At 38.0% G+C, this 23,083-nt stretch overlaps 2 protein-coding genes across 4 annotated transcripts in view; one reads left to right on the top strand and one right to left on the bottom strand.

The window, feature by feature from the left end:
• The first annotated feature begins 764 nt into the window (after positions 1–764).
• LOC118421415 (cation-dependent mannose-6-phosphate receptor-like) lies at positions 765–6,145 on the top strand. 2 transcript variants are annotated; one of them, XM_035828687.1, is made up of 5 exons: positions 953–1,103; positions 2,564–2,679; positions 3,741–3,934; positions 4,468–4,692; positions 5,752–6,145. In XM_035828687.1, exons 2-5 carry the CDS (start codon positions 2,633–2,635, stop codon positions 5,955–5,957), a joined length of 672 nt encoding a protein of 223 aa, XP_035684580.1. In that variant the 5' UTR covers positions 953–1,103; positions 2,564–2,632; the 3' UTR covers positions 5,958–6,145. The 2 variants fall into 2 exon arrangements, with proteins under 2 accessions (XP_035684579.1, XP_035684580.1); XM_035828686.1 differs by lacking the exon at positions 2,564–2,679 and having other exon boundaries at positions 765–1,103; positions 5,752–6,140.
• Positions 6,146–7,372: 1,227 nt separating this feature from the next.
• Positions 7,373–23,083, bottom strand: part of LOC118421413 (protein FAM102A-like) — a 51,456-nt gene continuing 35,745 nt past the window's right edge. The window contains exons 5-11 of one of the 2 annotated variants that reach the window (XM_035828682.1): positions 18,262–18,308; positions 13,712–13,866; positions 13,079–13,247; positions 11,691–11,865; positions 10,791–10,905; positions 10,539–10,611; positions 7,373–10,085 (exon numbers count right to left, since the gene is read on the bottom strand). In XM_035828682.1, the coding sequence (XP_035684575.1) occupies positions 10,040–10,085; positions 10,539–10,611; positions 10,791–10,905; positions 11,691–11,865; positions 13,079–13,247; positions 13,712–13,866; positions 18,262–18,308 (780 nt within the window). In that variant the 3' untranslated portion in view covers positions 7,373–10,039. The remainder of the gene's footprint in view (positions 10,086–10,538; positions 10,612–10,790; positions 10,906–11,690; positions 11,866–13,078; positions 13,248–13,711; positions 13,867–18,261; positions 18,309–23,083) is intronic. The other variant, XM_035828684.1, reaches the window with a different exon arrangement.

Below are 23,083 nucleotides of genomic sequence, written 5' to 3'. Positions count from 1 at the left end.
TCCTGTCGCCTGCAGAAAAGCAATAAATACAAATGTAATATTGTTACTATTGGGTTACAGGGCCATCTCTGACTCTTTCTTTGCGGCCACGGACTGAATTGCAAGGAACTCACAATAGGTGGGGCTGAATGTAATGTAGAATTAAGGTCTGGAGCCGCTGTTCAGCTGACCTCAATATGAAAGTACTTAGTAATTGGCCCCTAGGTACTATTTTCGATAAGTGTGATGGGTTCCTAAACCAAGAACGTTATATGACAAGCTATTCATCAAGCTTTGATTCATGTGTGAAGAAAGCAATTGACACTTATATATGAATTACTCCCCGATTTCCATATTTCCCAATTTCTCATATAACGTCCTTGCTTAAACATACTCAAGGTGTGGCTATCCCAAACATAGGACTTCAATTTCTGGTAGATGTCTGACACTTCTAACCAAAGCTTAGGTCCTGTACTTGAGTGAGTTCCACACCTCGAACATGTTAAAGAACCCATCACACTTGACAGAACCAGTGTGCTCATTGCATTAAATAGATCTGTCTGGGTTTGTAGCTTGCACTGTTGAGTACAAATCTGGTGTGATAATAACGCTATGAGGTTTAGTTTACAGGGTATGCAAATACAAACAAACAAACAAACAAATGATAAATTCAACAATATACGCGGTACAACAGGCCCTTTGGCCAATCATCTTTTGGACAGCTTCTGAAGTTGAATTTTCTGTTTAATGTCATTCAATAATATTTCAGTTATTACTTACCATTTTGCTCAAAACACAGGCTTTATAGGAGCACCACAAAATGAGTCTTGCAACAACCAGGAAGTGTCACGTCGTCAGCTGGTGACCTTTGACCAGTCAGACTTTGACCTATGACCTCTACAAGATTCCAACATGGCCGCCAACACGAAGGAAAATCTGCGAATCTCGTGGTTTTTGTGTAATTTCTTGGTGTTCCTTGCCTTCCAGAAGACGCGGGTTGGTGGGGAGATGCAGTGCGTGAAGACGGGCCCGTGTAGCTGTGAGATGGCGGACGGGTCTGGCGGGATAGACCTCATAACACTGGCACAAGTCGGAGAACCGATGGTGTATGATGAACAGGGCAGGTCAGGAAATGGACCGTTCGAATCGAACCCCCTAGCCTCTACCAGGTCTAGGTTTTGTAGAAATTGGACAAAAAGTGTCTATAGTACGGTAGGGGGGGGGGGGTGCCGGCCAGAAGAGTACGTTTACTTACCGACATTAGGAAACGTACTCTTCTGAGTCTAACTCCCCTATCGTACTAACGCTGGTTCACCTTTTCCGAGGGTAACCTATATTCGTTGTTTGTAAGAAAAAACATATTTAGGGACATAAAGTCGATGGACGACGTTTTCAAATCGGAACATTTTGAAATTATTGCAAATTTGAAACCACTGTCTGACTTAATACTCCTAAATGTGCTGTTTATAAAGACAACAGAAAGGTCACTCCACCGATAAAGGTGAACTATCGTTATAGACTCTGTGACATTTTCTACAAATTAAATGACCGATCCGCGGAGCCTGGTAGAGGCTCCCCCCGAAAATAATAGGGGGTGGGGTGATTCTTGGACTTAGTGGGGATACCCATCCCCCTCTTATTATTATTAATTATTATTTTTTTGGAACAGCCCAATGCTGCAACAATATTGCACGGTAGGGCCGTTCCAAAAAATAACTGTAGGGGGTGGGTTGAAGAGGTCGGATTTTACTGAGGGGGGTCAAGCAATTCTTGGATTTGGATTTCGTTTGAAAGGGGGGGGGGGGGTCAAGAAAAGTCTGGATATGGGTTTTTGTACAAAAAAGTCAAGAAAATCTTGGTTTGAATACTTCTACTCCAATCATAGTTACAGTACTGTAAGGGCAAGGTTCTAGGATGAAAATTATTAGGGGGAAGGTTATTCAGATGAAATAAAAAGGGTATAAGAGGCATTTGGAACTTGGAGGAAATAAAGGGGGGGTCGGAGCTCTCGGATGAAATTAGACGGGGGTCAAGGCACTCGGATGAAATTCAAAGGGGGGGTCAGGCACTCGGATGAAATCCAAAAGGGGGTTGAAGCAATTGGAAAATTGACTGTCACATTGTTGCAAAAGTTCTGAGCAAATCAGTGTCATGATGTCAGTGTTATGGATAAATTGTTATCATACGTAAATATTTGACACCTCTTGCCTCTTGTAGTAATGTTTTTTTGTATAGCTTTTTCCTAGGTCTAAGAGACATGTGTATGGATGTGGATTTTTTTTGTATCTGATGTAGTACTAGTAATTACTATTAAATAAAGTAAAAAAAAATTAAACTAAATCAATGATATAGGATCTGATTTACAAGATCATTAATAATGTGAAAAATCAATTTAACTTTTTGTTCAATCAAAATAGACAACTATCATTGTTATCAGTTTATTCTGTAAAAGTCATTAGTGGAATATCAACTCTCATATGAATCACTGTAAAAATAGTCACAGAAATCTGTTAATTGCTATAACTTTAGTACATGTATAAAGTGCAAAGCATTATAAATTAGAAGATTAATTCTATTTTCTCAGGAACAGGCTGTTGTTTCATCTGTCGCATTTTGAAAGGATGGACAGAAAAGGGAATTCCATGTTGTTTGCATGTACATGGTCAACCAGTTCTCTCAACCTCCCTGGATTTGTTTCTGGTAAATTGTTCAGAACCTTTTCTTGACAACTTCCTCATATATGCAGTGTAACTAGTAAATATTTGTTGTATGTAACAGAAGTGGTGTGCATAATTTCATACAAATATTTAATACAACATTGTTGACAATAAATAAGGTCTACATAAAGTTTGTCAAGTAAGTCAAGTCACATAAAGTTAAATGTTCTTAATGCTACCTCTGAAATAATTTCAGAGCCTTAAACTTAAAGACATCTTCTTAATTGTTGATTGTTAGTTTAATGTTACTAGAAATAACAAATTCAAGGCTTTAAAAAAAGTTACATTCAAGATTTCCCTTATGATGAAAAAGTATCTAAAGCATTACAGATTACTAGAAATTCGTAGTGTTGCACTCTTTTCATGTTACTTTACGAAAATAAAGTTGGATACATGTAAGTTACAATTGTATCTGAAAGAGTGTTGCTTATCAGTATGCAAGACAGGAAGTTTCAGAACTTTTGGATCTAAATCTAAATCTGAACCTGAGTTTAGGTAGCACAAATTTGAAATGTCTATCCAGCTTAAAAGTTTGTAAACATAGTATTCAACCTAGATCATGTGTGAGACCTTCCTCACTAGTGGTGCGTACCTAAACTCATATTCAGGTTCATGTCCGGATTCAGGTCCAGCAGTTCAGGTTCAGGTCCGGATCCATCATTGCATATTACATTTTGTATGTGCGCTAGAAAGTGTTCTTTTTTGAGGGGTAGGGGGGATGGTGCATATAAAATTGCATGTAAGCATGAATTGAAATGCGATGTGAAAAATACATGCAAATTATATACAGCCAGTGTAAACACGAAATGTTTTTTGTCTTTTTCCAGTGCAAATTTCACTGTCTATGGAAGGTTTTAGATGGTTTAGAACAAAAAAAGGGAATATAAGTGACAGATAGCTTTTTGCAAGTTCGGACTTTGCAAAGGATTTAGGTTTTTTTTTACTTGGAACTAAACATTTTTAGGTCCAATTCCAATTCAGGGCTTTAGGTACGCACCACTATTCCTCACCTTGATGTATTATGTTTCTCCTTCTGTTTCTCAGGGACTTGAACTTTTATTCCTTCAACCCGTGCCTACCATTCGAGGAACCAAACGGAATTGATGTGTGCGCTAACGTGGCAGTGTGCATGTACAGGGAGGTGGGAGGGGTGGACACATACTACAACTGTGGGGAGCACCTGTACTCTGACTTTGTTTACAACAACGATACTGGATACATTGATCTTGTTTATACAGGTTTGTATTTGTACTAGGGCTACGTACCAAAGCTGTGTACTGGTACTAATGTAAAAATTGATAAGTACAGGTCAAAAATATCAATAAAGTTCTGTGACTAGAGATGAGTAAATCCTACCTAAATATGAAAGTTAAGCACTTGGAAAGACCAACACTAGTGTTCATACCCTAAGTAGTACTAGTACCTGTTCTCTCGGTAGTTTCTGTACCCCTAGTACTAGTAGTGTTAAAAACTCACCTCAGTGTTAACATCAATCTTGTTCAGCCATTTACAGCTATCTTTTCATTAAGATTGGGCACAAACATAATTATGTAACACTGTAATCATGGTAGGTGAAGTTTCCCACTGTTTGTTAAGGCTCCAGGCTTTGTGTTAGTGTAGCAATGTGTGACTTAAGCAGTATGATTGCAAACTCTTAAGCACAGCAAACCCTTTACTCAAGTTTAAATCTGACAAACTTACAACATGTAAATGTATTAACAGTACTCTTAAAACTATTCACTGATACTGGTAACTTTAATTTGTTAACTAGGTGGATATGAGCTGGGGGATGTCCGTCACACTATCATCCATCTTGAGTGTGGCCTCATCTTCGACCTTGACATCGAAGGCTACCAGGAAGACACCAGGACGGTTGTCATGACGATGGCCACGCCCTGTGCCTGTGTGACGGGCTGCGAGGGGTTCAAAGACCTGAGCGCGGGATCTGTGTTACTCATCATATTCACAGTTTCCCTGGGCTTTTACTTTGCTGCTGGTAGGTTTGTTTTCATTTTTCCGTAAATAACTTCATGAAGTTGGCAATATTATTTATATTGATATAATGATATGGTTCTTGAGGCGCAAGCAAGGAGTATTTACTTCCAACGTTTTGATGTCTATCAGACACCATCATCAGGATAGAATGACTGGTAGACAAATAACATCATGATGTACATTTTTCTTGCTGCTACAAATGTAGGTGGCGCTGCAGCAGTGAGAATGCTATCCCAAACATAGCTCAGCTTGTATCCCCCCCTCATCTCTGTTCATGACTGGAGCTGATTTTCTGATCCAGACTGCCTCCTTGATATTTTTATTTTATTGAAATTGCAGACAATGCAATACATGGCAAACCCAGGTAGCTTAGCTGATATTTGTTGCCAACACATATTATGTACATTTACACTTCTCCTAAAATACACATAACTGACCATCAAATGGTTAGCGTATACTTCAAATGAAACAACAAGGTTAAGCCGAAAGACAAACCTTCATAAGAAGAAGATAAGTTAAATTTGATATATAGGTTTGGACCAGGTAAGTATTAAGTAGCAGATTTGACGTTACCGTTAACAGTATTGGTCTGAGTGGTTTAACAGGAAGAACCATTTTGTAGAGGAAATGTAGGTTTCAAGGGCTGCTTCGGCCGATAAATACTTGTTTGTACAGTTATTGTATCCTGGTAAAATTCACTGACAAATTGGACATGGAAGTTAAAGTTAAAAGTTAAAGTCCTTCCCGTGCCTGATGGCGCATAGGGCAGCGCCCATCACCGTTTCAATAGCCCTTGGGCCACACAACGCAATCTCTACAGCAGGGTGCTAGTCCACTGGTAGTGGTGTGTGTTCAACTTTCATACTCTTTCCCGAATGCTGAGTGCTAAGCAGAGAAAGCAGCATGTACCATTTTTAAAGTAATGACTCAGCCGGGGATCGAACTCACGACCTACCGAATGCAAGGCAAACACTCTACCCACTAGGCCATTGCGCCAGTTGGACATGGAAGTAAGAGGTTTGTATTGAACAATGTGATCATATTTCCATTGTCTTCCCAGGTGCTTTTTACCTCCACACGGTGAGAGACAAGCAAGGCAGAGACATGATCCCCCACCTCCACATGTGGACCGAGCTGTTGAGTCTCATCAGGGACGGGTGCTGCTTTGTTCTGGGGCCTTGCCGGGGAAACAATCCCGACGTGCTGTACTCCCAGTACGAGAGACCCTCGCAGTACGAGAGGCCAGAGTACGACGGGCCTGTGTAACCATGGCGATGGTAACCATGGTGATGATTGTCCGTAAATATTTGTTTTTGCCAGTCGATTTTACAGCAGGAGTTATCTCCAGGCAGATCTACCGGTAGCATAAGGAGTTCAGCTGAGCAATGTTATCAAAAAGGCTAATGAATACATGTACCTTTACCTTAGATATTTCAAGAGTTAGCAATACATGTGCATGCAGCACAAGCATCTATGCCAGGGAATACCCAGTGCAATAGCCTAGTGGGTATGTAGGTAAAGTGTTTGCAAAGAATTATATAATTATTACTGACTGCTTTCCTTGCTTTAAGCAATTACCACAACGTTTGCTACCAGTGGAATAGTTCCCAGTTATGTGGTCTTAATGGGAACCAAGGTTATGAGAAAGCTTAGGGTTAGGAATCTGATAGACTTCTAGGCAAACTACATTCATGCTCTAACTTCCTAAAACTGAAGAGCTTGTTGAAGTTGAATACATTTGGTAAATCACATACAATACAAATATTGTGCACTTGATTGGTAGGAACCAACCCACATGTATGCTCTGCATATGAATAAGGCATGTATTTTAGTTATAGATTTTGGAAATGTGATAGACGTTATCATAAGAATGCTACCAGGTATTACAGTGACTTTTAAACATCATAATATTTATTGTACTTGTGGTCATAGATAGACACCAATGGTGCCTTGTGTAATGTATACTTAGCAATGTGTTTTCAAGTTAGCAATTTATTTTCAGGCTGTTATGAGTGCATGCAGTTGTAGGAAAGTGCAATACAGTTACATTTTGTAATTATTTTCTTTTCTTTTCAGTACCTCGAGGTTATTATATCATTGCATGAAATGCGCCTTCCTGGTGGTATTATCAGTGAATATTACAAATGTTTTAAGGAAAAGTTGACATGTTCTCAATGTATAACGTTGATTATGCAAATCAGTTATATCAGTAATCTTATTTACCCAAATAAGTTGTCAAATGTATGATTGTCTTATGATTAGCAAATGAAAATAAAAACATTTTCCCTGTGATTTGCCTAGCTTACATGTATTTTATAGTAGTGTTCACCTGTAGTATCTGATATTCCACTCGCTATAAATTTAAATTATATTATAATTGTTAATTTAAAGTTTACCTAAAACTTTAAGATAGGGAACTTTCATTTTTCAGATATTTCTATTGATAAAACTTTGTATGTCTGTCAGTTGTCACAACAAGGTCGATACAATGTCATGTAAATAACTAATTCTGACAACTTAGACCTTCACTTCCTGTTTCCTGACAACACTAAATCACGTCTCCTGTCACTCAACAATGAACATGACTAGCCAAAATGAAAATACGCAGAAACACACACAAGCTAACAGACACGTATACAAAACACAATACCTCTCTGAATGAATAATGAAAAGAGAGACAGTTTTAGTACTACCTGCAAACTTTATCTCCACAAAACCAAGAATACAAAAAAAAATTAATAGGTTCTTCTTGATGGTTACAGTCATTGATAACTACTTGTACATGTATATAACATTACACAAGAAGTCTGTGGCCACCTGGTAGTACTATAAGACTTAGTGTAGAAAACTTGGCTTTTTTTCAAAATCATGGCAAACTCAGTCTATCACAAAGCTTACAATGTAACTGCGTCAAGAAATCTACAAGTCATACGTCTTCTTTTTTGTTGTCGAAAATGATCACCAAAACTCCATCTTTGCAAAGAATCCATTATACAGGGTAGTAAAGGCAAGCACAATTTTCTACATACTGTAGTGAATGAAATATTTTTGGCGAGGCCCAAGGGGTGAGCCCAGTTGTTGCAAATGTCTTCTTTTATGGCAACCAAGATTTGCGCAGCACTAAATACAAAACCCCTGCCAGCGGGTAGACATATCATAACGTGTTACACAAAAACGGGCCGATTCTAACTTCACTATAGCATGATTAATACATTAACATTAGTATCATAATTACATATCATCATTCGGACAAAAAAATTAAGTCATATCATCACTCCAGTATACAATGTGGCTAGCACACTGTCATCATTTACAGTATTATATATAATCATATCCAATGTATACAACGTGTTGAAATATTATTGTCGTTTGGAAGTTCTGTAGGTTATATAAAAACTTCCACCAAAAAAGCATCAAATTGTAGAAGGAAATATAAAACATTACAAACACTTGGTTATTAGTTACAAACTCTACTCCCCAAATGAGTTATGTTCCGTTGTTATTGATGAGAACACACTTGTACACACTTCACTTCTTTTAAAAGATGCTTGAAGTTTTGGTTGTGCTGTTGTAGTTGTAATTTTTTTCCACATCTCTAAGTTAGAATTATTGCAACTACAAATCCTATAGCTTTCAGGCAAAGTTGATTGAGAAATTGACTAACATGGAAAAACCAAATGCAGCCCCTTGGTTCTCGTTTAATAGTAAAACCAACAAAAAAGGACAAAAAATAATTTACAAAAATTTTAAGTGCTATTATCATTACCTCACAGGTTTTAAATCAGAAACCAAATTAGAAAGTATTATACTATCATTTTCAATGATAATCGGGCTACGCAAAGAAAGAACCAAACAGTAAATTTTGAAAAAAAAAAGTCTCAAATGAAACACAACACATTATATAGCTATGAATAAAAACAACAGCTTTTTTTGGCTGAAACTACTTTTTAGTTTTATTTTGTAGTAATTTAGCGTAGTTTTGTAGCAGTTAATCCCAACTAGGCTTGGCCAAGTCACAACATTGTTCCAGAAAACAGGCCCTAAGACGGCCGGTAGACAGGCTAACAGTAACTCAATACAAACCAGCTACAAAGAAGATATTATAGGCTGGTTCACAGTCTTCTTAGGCCTTCTTCAGCAACTTTAAGAGAACCAAGTGACTTCATTAGAATGCCCTTCAATTTGTGTACTGTGTGTCCTCATCATGTTGTAACTACCTAGTAGATGTTGGCACTAATCTCTCTAACACAGAAGGAATAACATTCAGATTAGTTCCTATCTAAAACATGCCAGGTATCACGTATTGTATTCTGTTCACAGCATGTACTGCAAACTCAGCATCTTTGTATCCAATGTGCAGCATTAAAAAAACAAGATGCTGTATATCATATCCTATTCTCCTAAATATAAAATTTTCACTGGTAATTCAGTTGTGTCCATGGAAAAGTAATGTTCACTTTACCCATTGTTTAAGCTGTGATTATTACTACAATAGACCTTTTGAGTGAAAAAGAAAAGAAATTAAAACTAAAAATACAACAGATGATTTTACTCCAGAGAACACTTTTTCTAATACTACAAATTTCATGAGAAATACTTTGTGATTCCATCAAGAAATATTGATTGATAATGAAAAAAAGGAAAATGTGTTATCCTTTTTTAGGGCAATTTTTGAAGCTGTCACATACAAATTTTATGATGAAATTCTACTTTGAACACAGAAAAGAGTCATTTAATTTGTAAGATAAACATAATGCTAACCCATTGGATAGAAAGATACTCAGACATCACACTTAATTCCACTGTTTTTCCTGATTATACAAGTTTTACAGTGCTATCGTTATGTACAATGTTTCCATACTAAAATACATGTATGCCGTATTAGTAAAGTATTACAACTTGGCGGCATGTTACAGTAGTGATGGCAGTTCCATAAAATACATGATTTAGCAGTTCATAAATGACGGGCACCTTGAACAAAAAAGTCTGGCACAAAAACAATTATTCTTTCTCCTCCATACAGTTTGCAAGTTTCTTTCTTTTTCTACTTATTCCACCAGAACTTCCATACAACAACGTTCTTGCAAGCTCCTATTTTACAAACCTTATTGATTTATTTGTACACACTTATCAAAATATACCAACTTGTCAAATCATCTTTCAAATGTAACTTCATTTTCAATGGCACAGCCACATATTTCCCATAATCCTTTGCGTTAGTGACACCTCATTTGCATTTTCTTTCTCCCATATGTATGAACTGGGAGTCAAAATCACTGCAGAAAAATTATTCTCTTTCTGTAGCCTGCTTGTCTCGCCTCTCTGTAGTCTTCAGATCTGTCAGGAAACTATCTGTTCTCAAAGATAACTGCTTCAAAAGCACCAGCCGATATCCTGAAGTGGGTGGGGGAAAGAAGGCATTAACATCTACAGTACTGACAGAATCTGATAGGGGGAGCACCTGAGCTGGTACAATAGCTTAAAAAAGTTAAACCAATCTTTACTGCTGGATGATAAACTATTTTCAGACTACACTGTCTTTCATTAGTTCAAAGAAAATAAAAGTAAAATATAAGTATAATTATAAGAAAAGTAACACTCATTTTATTTTCATTCTAGTCAGCAGCTAAAAAGATTGATTTCACTTCTATTATCAAATTTCCTGCACAACTAATCTTCAGAAAGGTAATAGCTTAGAGGTTACAGGCTAATGTAGAGGATATCAAAACTCCTTTTTCATCCATTCTAATGGCCGGGGGTGAAATTTGACTTACATCTACTAATCATTTCCAATTTATAATTGCGAGAACAATATCATGGGAGTAAGACTGTGAATAATATCTCCACCTGTTCTTGAGTTCTTGGCTGCTCAGTGCTGTTGTCCCATCCTTGGCCACAAACAGTCTTAAACCTTCATCATCTGTAGGAAGAAAAATCGTGCATTCAAGTTAAAGATTCTCTATACAGTGAAAGCATTGGAGACAAAGAAAAAGAACTACAATGTACTACAATGTGATGTAATGGGTGCAGTACTGATAAAAATAGATAGGGGGAGCTGCTACACTGTTGCTGGCATACAGCATGTAAATCATCACGTACCTTCGGTACTCATGTCTGCAGTGAAGTCCTGCGATTCCAGGATCTGGTTGACGACGTCATCGGCGTCCACTCTGGTGTCGTCCACTCTTCTTTGCTGATTTGCCTCCTTATGCTTCTGTAGTCAGAATACAGGGTGTTAGTTTCAAACTTGAGAATAAAAGCTCCAATACATGGCAAACAGAAAATACAGATTCAAACCCCTTTCTTGTACATACGCCAAAACACAAAATTATAGAAACCATCATGCTCTTTGTAAAAAAAAGAAAATTTCGTCAGCCTGCATACTGTACCCACCATATTGGGCATTTGAATTATACTATTTATAGGATGGTGCTGTTCTCTGATTGGCTTGTGCCCAAATGAGGCAAGCTAACTAATATTCATAAGCAAGATGGGTACACCTGCAGAGTGATTTCTTTTCGAATTTCCAACACCAGATTTTTTAGCTTTTGCATCTACTACCTACAAGTGGCAACCACACTAACTTGTGTTTATGGTCAGCCATGCAAATGGTTTTAATTACTCACACTGTGAGTCACAGTTCTGGGTCTAGGTCCAAGTCCAGAAATAGACCAGCCAATTAAAGTTTTCTTGTAACTATGGGAAGAATCTTCAGATAATTCACCTGTCAAAAGGATCTATAGGATCTGAATACTGCTTCCAGTAACCCTAATTGAGCTTTCCTAGGATCATAAACTTGGACCCAGACCGCATAGCATCACAATGGCACATGTGCATTCAGAACTGTGATATGGCTTATCCAGATTTGCATGCATTACATGCCACGACTGCACTGGAAAGGCAGACAGTATTAAGCAATGTGAGACTTGGTGCTAATGGTTCAACAGCCAGCTGTGTGAGTCACCACCCATAATGATGATTGACAGCTGTCATTCTCACAATGTCGTGTTGATGTCTGCACACTGTCAACAGCAGCCGGTCACCACCTACCCTGCGCACAGGAGCCTTGGGCGTGACCCCCGCCGTCTCCGTGGTTACTGTGTCGCCACTGGCACAGGTCTCGGGAAGACTGCTACTGCTGGAGTATTGGCCTGAACTACTGTGGCTGGGGTTTCTGGAATTGGCAACATAATATCTTAAATTTTACTTATACATGAATTGTACAAAAAGGTCAGCAATGGCCAAAGGGTTATTCCTTGGGGAACACTCCATAATTTACTGCTACTACTACTGCTATTGTTGGCCTAAAGACTTGGGATTCTGAGAATGGCGAGATAATATGACTGATCATTCATGTACAAAAAGCATAGCAATGGCCCAAGGATTATTCCTTGGGGAACACTTAAGGGATGACTGCTACTGCTGGAGTACTAGCCTGAACTACTGGGGCTTGGGTTTCTGGAAAAGGCAAGACAATATAACTAAAAAAAAATCATTCATGTACAGTGAACGGTAAAGGTCCCAGGATTATTCCTTTGGGAACACTCAATAGATGACTAAAACTGCTAGAGTACTGGCCTAAACTATTGTGACTTGGGTTTCTGGGAAAGGCAAGATAATATTACTGGTCACTCAAGTACAATGCACAGTAAATGTCCCGGGATTATTCCTTGGGGAACACTCAATAAATTGCTGCTACTGCTGGAGTGCTGACCGAACTTGGTTTCAGGGAAGAGCAAGATGTAACTGATCATTTGTACACTAAAAGCAAAGTAATGGTCCCATGCAGGATTATAATTCCTTGGGGAACACTTAATAGATGGCTGCAACTGCTAGTAAGAGTACTTGCACGAACTACTGCATGGCTTGGGTTTTTAGAAAAGGCAAGATAATATAACTGTCATCATTCATGTACAAAAAGCACAGCAATGGTCCTTGGATTATTCCCTGTGGAACACTTAATAGAGGCTACTGTTGGAGTACTGGCCTGAAGTTGTCAATACAATAATTCATCTATATACAAAAATGGACAATTGTGGTCCAAAAACAATTTCTTGGGTAACACTTAGTTACTTTTGCCAGATCCAGTGGCACAGGACTGCTACTACTGGAGTTGCATTAACCTGAAGTAATACATATACTGTGGGTTGGGTTTCTGGGAAATATCAAACTGATCAATTGATGAACTTAGTGGTGGTCCCAGAATATCGCCTTGGGGTACACTTTAAGTTACTCTAGCCAGAGGCACTGATACAGGCACATGTATCGGGAAGACATGTACTGCTGCTACTTGCATTTCTAGAGGCCTTTTCAATTAAACAAATTCATTCAGTGAAAAAAAAACAGTGGTCCCAGGATCATTCCTTGTGGGACCCCCTATGCCTTACCTGAAGTGCCCAGGTTCAGTGTAACTGGAGGATCGAGAATGTGTGCTACTGTAGTCAGAGGCCTTGGATTGTTGGCTGGCATAGCTGGAGTTCCTGGAGTGTCCCATTTCAAACACATCCTCCGATACCGGGCTCTGCTCTAGCTCATCACTACTGGGAGATACCAAACCTAGAATGGGGGTGGGAGCGTTAGTAATTTGAGGAATGAGCATGAGCATACATTTTAAGATATTCTAAGTTATAGGTCATAAGAAGCGCTTTACTTGGTACTAGCAATATTGTTGCAGATGATCTTAAGATGAGCTTATCAGATAAACTGTTTTTTAAAATTAATGAATGAATAAATGTCAATGACATTAAAGAAATAAATAGAAATTTAGGTACAAAATGAACCGTAGTGGTCCCAGGACCTTTCCTTGGGGAACACTTAATGATACTTGAGGCGTGGCTTTCAATCAAAGACTGAGTGTATATTGTAGTTCTACCACCTGAAGTGACTACACTAAGACAGTTTTTCCTGAGATATTAATGATCATCGATTTCTTTGATTGTCCTGGCTCAAGTATCATCAGATGCTCCCCAAGGAAAGGTCTTGGGACCACTGGCAATCAAGGACTTGTATCTACCACCTACCTGAAGTGAGTACACTGGGACGGTTTCTCCTGGGGAGACTCCCGAAGCCGCTGCTTCCCGAGGCCAGGCTACCGCCGCCGTCGTCAGCCTTACAGTCCAGCTGCAGACTGACGTCCATCCGCTCTCCCGGCAGTACCATCTGCTTCATGTCCGGCCTGGACGCACAACAGGGAACAATGAAACCATCACTCAATACCAGGGTTGTAGCCAGCCTGAAATCATTTTCATTCTAGTCCCCTTGATTTTGAATGGGAATCCTATCGAGCACCGAAGGCATGGCGTGACGTTGCGCGTCATTTCTAGGGGGTCTGGGTCCCAGAAAATTTTAAAATCAAGACCCTCTGAAACACTATTTCCTGCATTTTGAGGTGCAAATTTTGCTTGTAGACTAAGCTGTTCAATGGCATCTGTTTTGGTGAAGAAGAACACAGTCATGGGTTTCAGTTTTTTTATATCTTTACAATTTTTGTCTGTCCCAGGGGACGGAATGGGGAATACTTTTTTTCAGTCCCCAGCTTCAAAATTCCTTCAAACGACTGAAGGACAGGTGCTGGCCTGCTCAATACTATAGATCCTTGGATCCCCAGTTCTACGCCATCAAAAGTGTCATATCCATTTTGAGTCTCCCACTCTCAACAAAGTTTGCATTTCGGATACGGAAATGGAATATCACATCAGTTTCCATCACTTCCAAAGCTCAGTTTAATAGTCAAAGCACAGAGAAAATGCAGGAGAAATAGCCAAATGGAGATTGTGATTCTTTTGTGTTCCTCTTGTGATTCCTAGTAATCAGTCACACCCTAAGAGAGGAGGAGAGCTGGGCAGAGTTGATGGATAACACTCCTATATCCTTATCTCTGGGGCTAATTAAGGGCGGAATTCAATTATCCACGGATACTAGCGATGACCTACAAAAATCTGTCTTTTCTTTACCTTGCAAAACATTGACATTGTGAAAACCACAAATTCTATCACTGCAATTTCATAATTCAACTTTTTGGACACACGAACATCTTCAATACTGTTACGGTGGACTGCATATCATTATAACCAGGCAGAGCTTTCTCTTATATTTTGGGCTGCAAATATTGAAATGTCAAACTGCTATCTAATAATGTCAAACTGCTGTCTAATAAAACAGTACCAGATAAATTGTGAAAGCTCCTTTTGAGTTGACCTAACAGACACATCACTTCATCTCCAATTCCAGGCTTAACAGCCACCCCCTAAGATCCCATTAACATCTCCAGCACTCCTTAACAGATCTGGGTAGGAAGCAATCCGTCATATAGACCGATCGATACAGGAAAAAGGCTGAACTTCTCTAGCGCTGTCTTCAACACTTTTCATCATGGCCAGGCTTTTAGCCAGGCATGGGTCATGGTATCATGGTCTTAAAATAACAAGAAATTGGACAAACTAGACGCCCTTACACTGGGAAGCATATCCTCTGACAAGTATGTAATTCTGATTGACCAGGGATGCCACTAGATCTGTGGTAACAGTACCTCTGTGACAATATTTTTGCCCCTAACTTCGCCTAAGGATACCTAGCCTTAGAATGCACCATTTAAACTTACAATTCTTTGCACCATGGAAGGTGGATGCCCCTGGACCCCCTACAATAGTCGCGCCTAAATCACTTACCGCCAAGATATTTTGACCCCCTATAAATATAGTATAATAAGATCCTAGCTAAAATCCTGATTGTCACAAACCAGGCTGTTATATTTTGTATAAAGCATTTATACTTACAGATTAGATGGGATGTACAAAAAACAAAAGGGAGGGGAGCGGCTGTGAGTGGCGACAACAACATCTTTAGAACTTAAAAGTACACAGGCAACAATGAAATTACTTGCCTAAAGTTTAATTCTACTAAATTAAATGGCTTTCTTTTTTTCCTTTGTGAGAAACAGGTGTTCCCAATTACTGAGCTACATTGGACAAGGGCACAATTTTGTAGGCTGAGAAGAAAGATTACAAGAAAATCCTGTGGTTGTTTGGAGTTTTGGGAGTTTTGGTCAAGTTGTCAGCACCAAACTGTGAACGGAAAACTATCATGAACATTTTTACATTCTTGATAAAATTTTACATAGAAAATGTCCCCAAACCAACAACTTGATCATAAAATTTGTGTGGCCTAAGAGTGCCAAATCAAACATCACCTGATCTGACTTTAAGTTTAACTGTGAATATAGAGGATCAATTGATCTGTTCATTTATCACTTTGAGAGTCCAGGTAAATTACTTATTACAAGCCAAGGGCAAACACACATCCGATAATGGAATCCCATCTATAAATAAACCACCTGCCGCCATAATTGACTGGCTCTGGTTTTCACACACTCAATAAAGCTTGGAGGTAAATCTATTATCAGAGTGGAGATATTGCATTGGCTGATTGAGAGGGAAGAAAAGATTGCTGACAATAAGGCTAGGACTCTGTGTGTGCGCAAAAAATTTAGGTACAGAATACAGGTTTCAGTTTACTCAGATAACAATTAGCTTCAACTTAACATATTCATAGGTATACATGCAAGTTTTGTATACTGGTCTGGCAAATTTAGCAGTTATTTTTTTTAAATTACACTTATTTCTTCTTATATTTCCTTTCTTTTTTATCTGGGAATTTTATTTATGCATTCCTGTTTTATATTCTTCAATTGTTACTATATTTTGCACTATTTGCTTCTTAAAAGTTCTTTAGAGAGGAGAATATTTTTTTAATATTACATTTCTTAAAACAGCTTTAGAATCTTCTATACACCTTTGACTTGAGAATACAACGTAGTATAGTTGGTAAACATTGCTGTTACTCTCACAGTGACACAGAGATACAACAGTTGGGATATTGTGTAACATCAACTGTACAGTATACAAGTACATGACAACAGAATTGATGATGATACAAAAATAAATGACTTGTACATGTATAAGGAGCCACTTTAAGAATTATTTGGAGGAATACCACTTAGCTTCCTCCCAACAGTGCTTAACACTGATCTGCTCTTTCTGAATACTGATGATAAGCATTAAATTAGACCTCTAGTAAGAGTGCTTTAATCTAAGTCCCCTTAATCTACCATTAGTGACACCATTTCCTAACACTCATGATCACACTTAAGAGCAGTTCTTCCATCACTGCCTTACTGTAATGTACAATATTAAATGATCATAGCTTCCCTAAAACAGTGTTTTATCCATAGTAATGGCACCTCTATATGTAATCAGCTTATTTTTGCTATCACATGTCTTCAGCCTAATAAGTAGTCTAACGTATTATTTGATTAACAGCGTGCACTTTAAAATGCAATGACAATGCAGTGCCAAAGAAGGTCACAAGGGGGTTCAAAATTGAATCATTTCTAGGCCGTACCTACATTGTATACGTAGTAACCTGCTAAGTATGAAGCCATTCCATCCACGCATTGTCAAGTTATCGTGTATAAGGTCTCATTGATGAGTTTCTTTTTCCCATAGACTTCTATGTTATAATTCGTGGTTTACATGGCCGCGTTCATAATGAAGCTAAGTAAAATTTTAGCAGATTTTTCATTCTATTTTGAGCTCATTTAACCTATATCGTGGGAAAAAATTGCCAACGTCAACTATACGTAGGTTCTTTTTTTTATAGCAATTACAAACTACGATTAGTTAATCCCCACAAAAGGCACTTTTTTGCTGCTAGTGTACAACCGCACCACTCAGAACCTGTGTACCTGTGTAGCTCCGACCTACCGGGTAGCGCGCGGCTGCAAAACTTTACCTGCTAATTTCTTCAGTTACAAACGAGCTGTCACCAATCTAACTGTTGAGATCAGTTCCGCTGGCTCAAAGGAAATTTCTCATCGCTAAAAACACTCGTCCATGCAGCCGTTTATTTTTGGGCTCGGATCTATTTTAGGGTACCCACTCGCGGAGTAATACATCAATGAGACCATAATGTATTACACAGATACAGACAAACACTGCCCAAAACTTGGCAAAGGCAATTATAGCAAGACTCATTTTGTATGAAAAACATAAATTCCTTTACTGTATGCTTGTCTATCAAAGAATTCATTAGAGCCTAGACAGTTGAACTATCTAGAGCACTTAGCAAAGAGTTGGATTAATCATAAAGTGTACAGAGGGCCTACTTTATTTGGGGTACCATGCAATTAACCCCTACTGACATTTAGATCTCATTTTTATTTTCATGCAATCAAAAACAAGCCAATGACATGCTAGGAGGCAAAGAGGTTAGATTAATTAGATATTGCAAATTTAGAAATGGAGGAGTGGCATGAATTATAAATAAAGTAAGGTCATGATTGTATGTAAATCTTTTATGTTGGCGAGTTATTCCCGTTTAAAGTTAAGCACTGATAACAGTAACCGAAAATGTCGAGTTTTGAAAAGTGTCCGAAATAGGCAAACTATGGTATCTTCTAATATCTAACTTTTTTACATTTAAATAAAAACATAATGAGCAATATTAAATTTTACATAGATGCCCTTTTAAGGTGTATATTTGACCTAAAATTGAGAAAAAAGGCAGTACTTACGCTTTGAAGCAGGGGTCCCCTGACAGAAGTGTCATTGCTATGTTCACCTGTAGAAACACAAGGGATATTTTCTATTATTAATAATCAAAATTGACACACAATCAGCAAACATATGACATATGAAATGTTGCTGTCATTCTCATTAAAATCATGTATTCAAGTGTCTCATAACAAAAACAAAATGACTTCTTTGTGAGTACTCACATACAGGTCTTGGACATACCTATAGTGTGGTAGTTAACTCACAAAGTACTGAACTAATGAGTAATGTGGTCATTTTCATTTTGGGTTTCTGTAAGTAAGGGTTTACTCTAATCTCATCAGCAGTGCATTGGATTCAACAAAGAACCATGAGCCTTGAAGTTCTCTCCATCACCCTATGGAATATTCTAGACCATTCCACACTGATCTTGATACTGTACATCTTGAAATATTTATCATTGTTTGGCATTTTTACCCCAAAATCACAACTTTATGCAACATCAAACTGATATTGTTTTGACACTGCAAATTCAAAACATAGCGAAAACCTCCCAAACCCCATTACGTTGAAGCGAAATCCCAGAGAACCAAAATAAGTGAATTGACAGTAGCTACATGTAGTTCCCATGGATAGTCCGGTGGCGGTGTCGTTAAATCATTCAGGAGATCAAAATCTGCCCTGACCTCTGACATATACAATTTAGTCAGCGTGTAAAAATTGACTAACAAATCAAAGGGGTTTAACAGTACAACCTAATATCATTCAGTTCACCCTACGTTTGATTTAATGACAACCAAATACATTATGCATTTTGACTACTTTCAGAACCATGGGGAAAATTCAAATTACAGCTAAAACTACACAGCCTAAGTTATTAAGGTTGATTTAACCAGTAGATGCTTGTTTCAAGCTTAAAACACACTAAACATGCAATTTTTTGGGGGGAACCAGCTAGACTAAAATGGGGGCTTTTTTCTGCGCAAAATATGTGATTTAGGTCTTCTAAGACTGAATATGACTTCAATTTTCCTTCTGTAAAAAAGAAAGCTCAGTCAGAGCTCTGACTTTTCTTCTAGGAAGTTTGTGCCCGATATTTTATCATTTTTCATAATATTATATCCATGAACAGCAGGCAAAAAGGTCTAAACTTGGCCCTGAACATAGGGTTACTCTAGCGCAATGACTCCAAGTGAGACTGTCTGGGTCGCTGCACTGTGAGATCCATTTACCAGATTGTAACTGAGATAGCCGGCACGACATCGCCATAGTGATAGCCTCTGTCCCATTTCTCAAGTCTGTGATCATGAGAGATGACTTTTCCCTGACGATACTGTAAATGCATTTAAGTTTGCAGAGATTTAATTTTGCGGGAAAAGGGACTTTTCGCGGTGGTTTTAAATTCACAGTAGCACCATGCACAGTAGCACCATGCACTGTAGTCTCTTACTGCCATTGAAAAATGCTCGCGGTGCTTTTAAGTTCACGGTGAAGTGGCCACTGCGAAAAATGCGAACATTAAACCACCGCATAAGTTTCTGCATTTACAGTACTCTGTAAATGGCTTGTACAGTCAATCTGGCTCAGCAAGGCAATTCTATAAGAGTTCAAAATACCAAACACAACATGCTATTTGCATGCTTTTTGCCAGATGTGCATATAAAAATAATTCATAACATGCAATTTTGCATTGTGTAAAAAAAAAACTTGGACAGTGGAGGTCTTACATTACAAATTATGTATGATGGCTAATGGGCTGAATAAAATAGCCAAATACCCGAGACTTTTTTTTTCTACCTCCAAGTGATTGTTACAGTACCATTTTCTGTACAATGTATCTTTCATGCCTCAAAATCCTCTGTAACAAAAAAAATATTCTTGGAATTCTGTTTTTACTGTTACGTATTAGGAACATGTACAATTCCTTGTAAATTTGGGGTTTGGACTAAAGGTTTAATCCAATATTGAACCACCTACATATCTACATAAAGACTAAGTTAAATAATATGTTAGTGTCAGATTCAGGTCACTGCTGGGAGATTTGTTACATATTCCCATGGGAGTCATTATTCACTCCAGAGGGGAGAAAATAAGAAAATCAAATTAAGAAGATTAGATTCAGACCATTAGTTCTGCACTACATTTATCATGATGCTACAATCTTGGCTTCTGCTAGAAAGTTGACTAACTGGCCTAGATAACTTAACATCATGTGATAAAGAATAATGTATTTGAATATTCAAGGAAATAAATTTTTTAAGCAATTAAAGTATAACCAGAGCGAAAGATAAAAATAAGAATATACAATGTACTCTACATACATTCATTGTCCATAAAATAAAGCACTGATATGCTTTAAAAAAAAAAATTTCATAGAAACTTCATCCATAATATTTGAACTTCACTTGGTAGATCTATACAGATGTCATTTTAAAAGTCGAGCAGTTTTAAAATGAGACTTAATTTTGTAGTTTGGGTTAGGCATAAATGCTAAAAGGAGGCATTTTTCAATTTTGATAATATTATTGAGCAAACAATAACTAAATAGATTAAAAATAGCAACTCACAGAAAACCTACCTGAGTGTCCTTGATTACACGCAAAAACGTCAATGCGAACATTTAAAGATTTACAGTATTGTAGGGCAATGGCCATTAGTTTTTTCTTTTAGGTCCTTGGTTTCTTGTTTCAAGATGCCAATACTGTTTCTCTATAGTGCCACAGAAGACTGGGACATTTAATCAAGCTTAGGTCAAAATCGATCACCAGGTCTTAAAGACTGTTGGAACAGATAATGCTATATCAGGCACGTAGAAGTGCCTGGGATGAAAATGGCCTTTTAGCAAGGGGACACCGAAATGAGGGTAATATAGAATATACCATTTACATGTACCTTACCATCTTTTCAGCTTGGATTTTATCATAGGGGTCCAAAGTTTTTGGTGAGTCGCGCGTGCGGTAAGTGATATAGGGACCACTATATTGTAGGGGGTCAGGTGGCATCCACCTACCATAGTGCAGAGTTTTTAAGAATTTTAAGTTGCATTTAAGCTATCTTGAGGGGCAAAATCACTGTAGTGGAATCCCTGGTCAATTAGAATTTCATGCTTGTCAGAGGGTCTGCTCCCCAGTGTAAGGGCGTCTAGTGCGTCCAATTTCTTGTTATTTTAAGAACAGAGCGTCCAAATGATGCCATGACGCATGCCTTAGGCAAAAAGCCTGCTGGCTATACTGCTTTCTCTCTAGTGCCACAGAAGACAGGGACTTTTAATCAAGCTTAGGTCAAAATTGATTACCGGAAAAGACGGTTGGAACAGATCATGTGCTCGGGCATGTAAAAGTGCCTAGGAGGAAAATGGCCTTTTAGCAAGGGAATACCGGATTAAACTGTACCCTACAACGATACATTATGCTTCAACACTAAATTCAAGGCCTTTCCATGCATTTCAATCGCTATCAAAAGTCGTACAATTTTTTATCAAATCGGGATTATATCTGGTGCACTAATGAGCTGTAAATGTGTGTACTTGTATTTCTATTTGAAAATTTTAGTCCTATGTCATACGTTTCATGCAATCCATTCAATACTTAGGTCAACTGTCATATAAAACAATATACATTAATTTTTACCTCCATGAAATGTCATGGAGGTTATATTTTACCCTGCGTTTGTGTGTGTGTTTGTGTGTGTGTGTGTGTGTGTGTAAACAAGATAACTCAAGAACGGTTGGGTGGATTGGTTTCATACTTGGTCTGTTGGTAGTGTGTGACAAAAGCTGGAAATGATTAGATTTTTGGCCCCCTAGCGGCTCCCCTTGGTACTGCAGCACAACTTCCGGTTTTGCTATCTCGGTGTTCTGAACATGCTATGGTCACGATTTTTGAGTATTAGATAGCTCTTGTGCTCAGGAAGAAATGACATAAGTTTGGGCCCCCTAGCGTTTAGTTTTGGGATAGCAGGGGCATTTTTGTCAAAAACTTCTGAAGAGGATAACTCAAGAAGGGAACAACGGATCTTCATCATTTTTGGTATGTAGGTACCTAAGACAATGTTTTACAAGATAAGATACTAATCATGCAAAATAGGAGCACATTTGCATAATTAATGAGAATATTCTATCATAGCAGTTTTTTCAATGTATCTCTTGTTCCAGACATGCTATGGTCTTGACATGATTTAGGTGGTAGATAGCTTTTAGTGCCATAAACAAGTGGGGCAAGTTCCAGCCCCCTAACATTTAATTGTGGAATTGCAGGGGTGTTTTTGTCAAGACACTCCAAAGAGGATAACTGCAGAAAGGAACGACGGATTGCCTGCATTTTAGGCATGCAGGTAGCTTAGGCAAAGATGTTCATAATGATATACATGTTATGCAAATGAGGACTTAATTTGCATAATTAATGAGGAAATTGTATAGTTCCATTGTTTTGAATAACTGGACCTCAATACATGTAACACATGTTAATTAGGATAGGTGGAATAAAAGCAGATACCAAATATGGTAATGAGGAACTTATTTGCATAATTAATGTAAAAATTGCAAAACCACTTTATGATTAATAATGGGAATTTTATAATTGTGACATGTGTACGTTAGTCAATGATGAACAACACCATGCATAAATTATGTTAATTTGTTAGTCAATTGCATGAAATTTACGAAAGCTCTAAAATTTCATGGAGGTATGAGGTCGCCGAACTCTAGTTTTTTCATGTTTTACAAATCCAGCAATATTTAACTACACTACATGCAACTTTATCATGACTGTCTTAGAGGAGGTAATTTGGATAGGTCAGAAGTAATCAGGTTGAGTTTTAAGATCTCTCATGATACCAAAAATG

Source organism: Branchiostoma floridae, chromosome 8 (assembly GCF_000003815.2).
Source record: "Branchiostoma floridae strain S238N-H82 chromosome 8, Bfl_VNyyK, whole genome shotgun sequence".
NCBI lineage: Eukaryota > Metazoa > Chordata > Leptocardii > Amphioxiformes > Branchiostomatidae > Branchiostoma > Branchiostoma floridae.
Note: the sequence above shows the minus strand (reverse complement) of the source record. Positions and strands in the feature narration are given on the sequence as shown.

Excerpts from the sequence above, each read along its gene's own strand:
- LOC118421415 (XM_035828686.1), top strand. The coding sequence starts at position 892 with ATGGCCGCCAACACGAAGGAAAATCTGCGAATCTCGTGGTTTTTGTGT. Across the intron at positions 3,935-4,467 it reads CATTGATCTTGTTTATACAG|GTGGATATGAGCTGGGGGAT; the intron begins GTTTGTATTTGT and ends TTTGTTAACTAG. Across the intron at positions 4,693-5,751 it reads GGGCTTTTACTTTGCTGCTG|GTGCTTTTTACCTCCACACG; the intron begins GTAGGTTTGTTT and ends TTGTCTTCCCAG.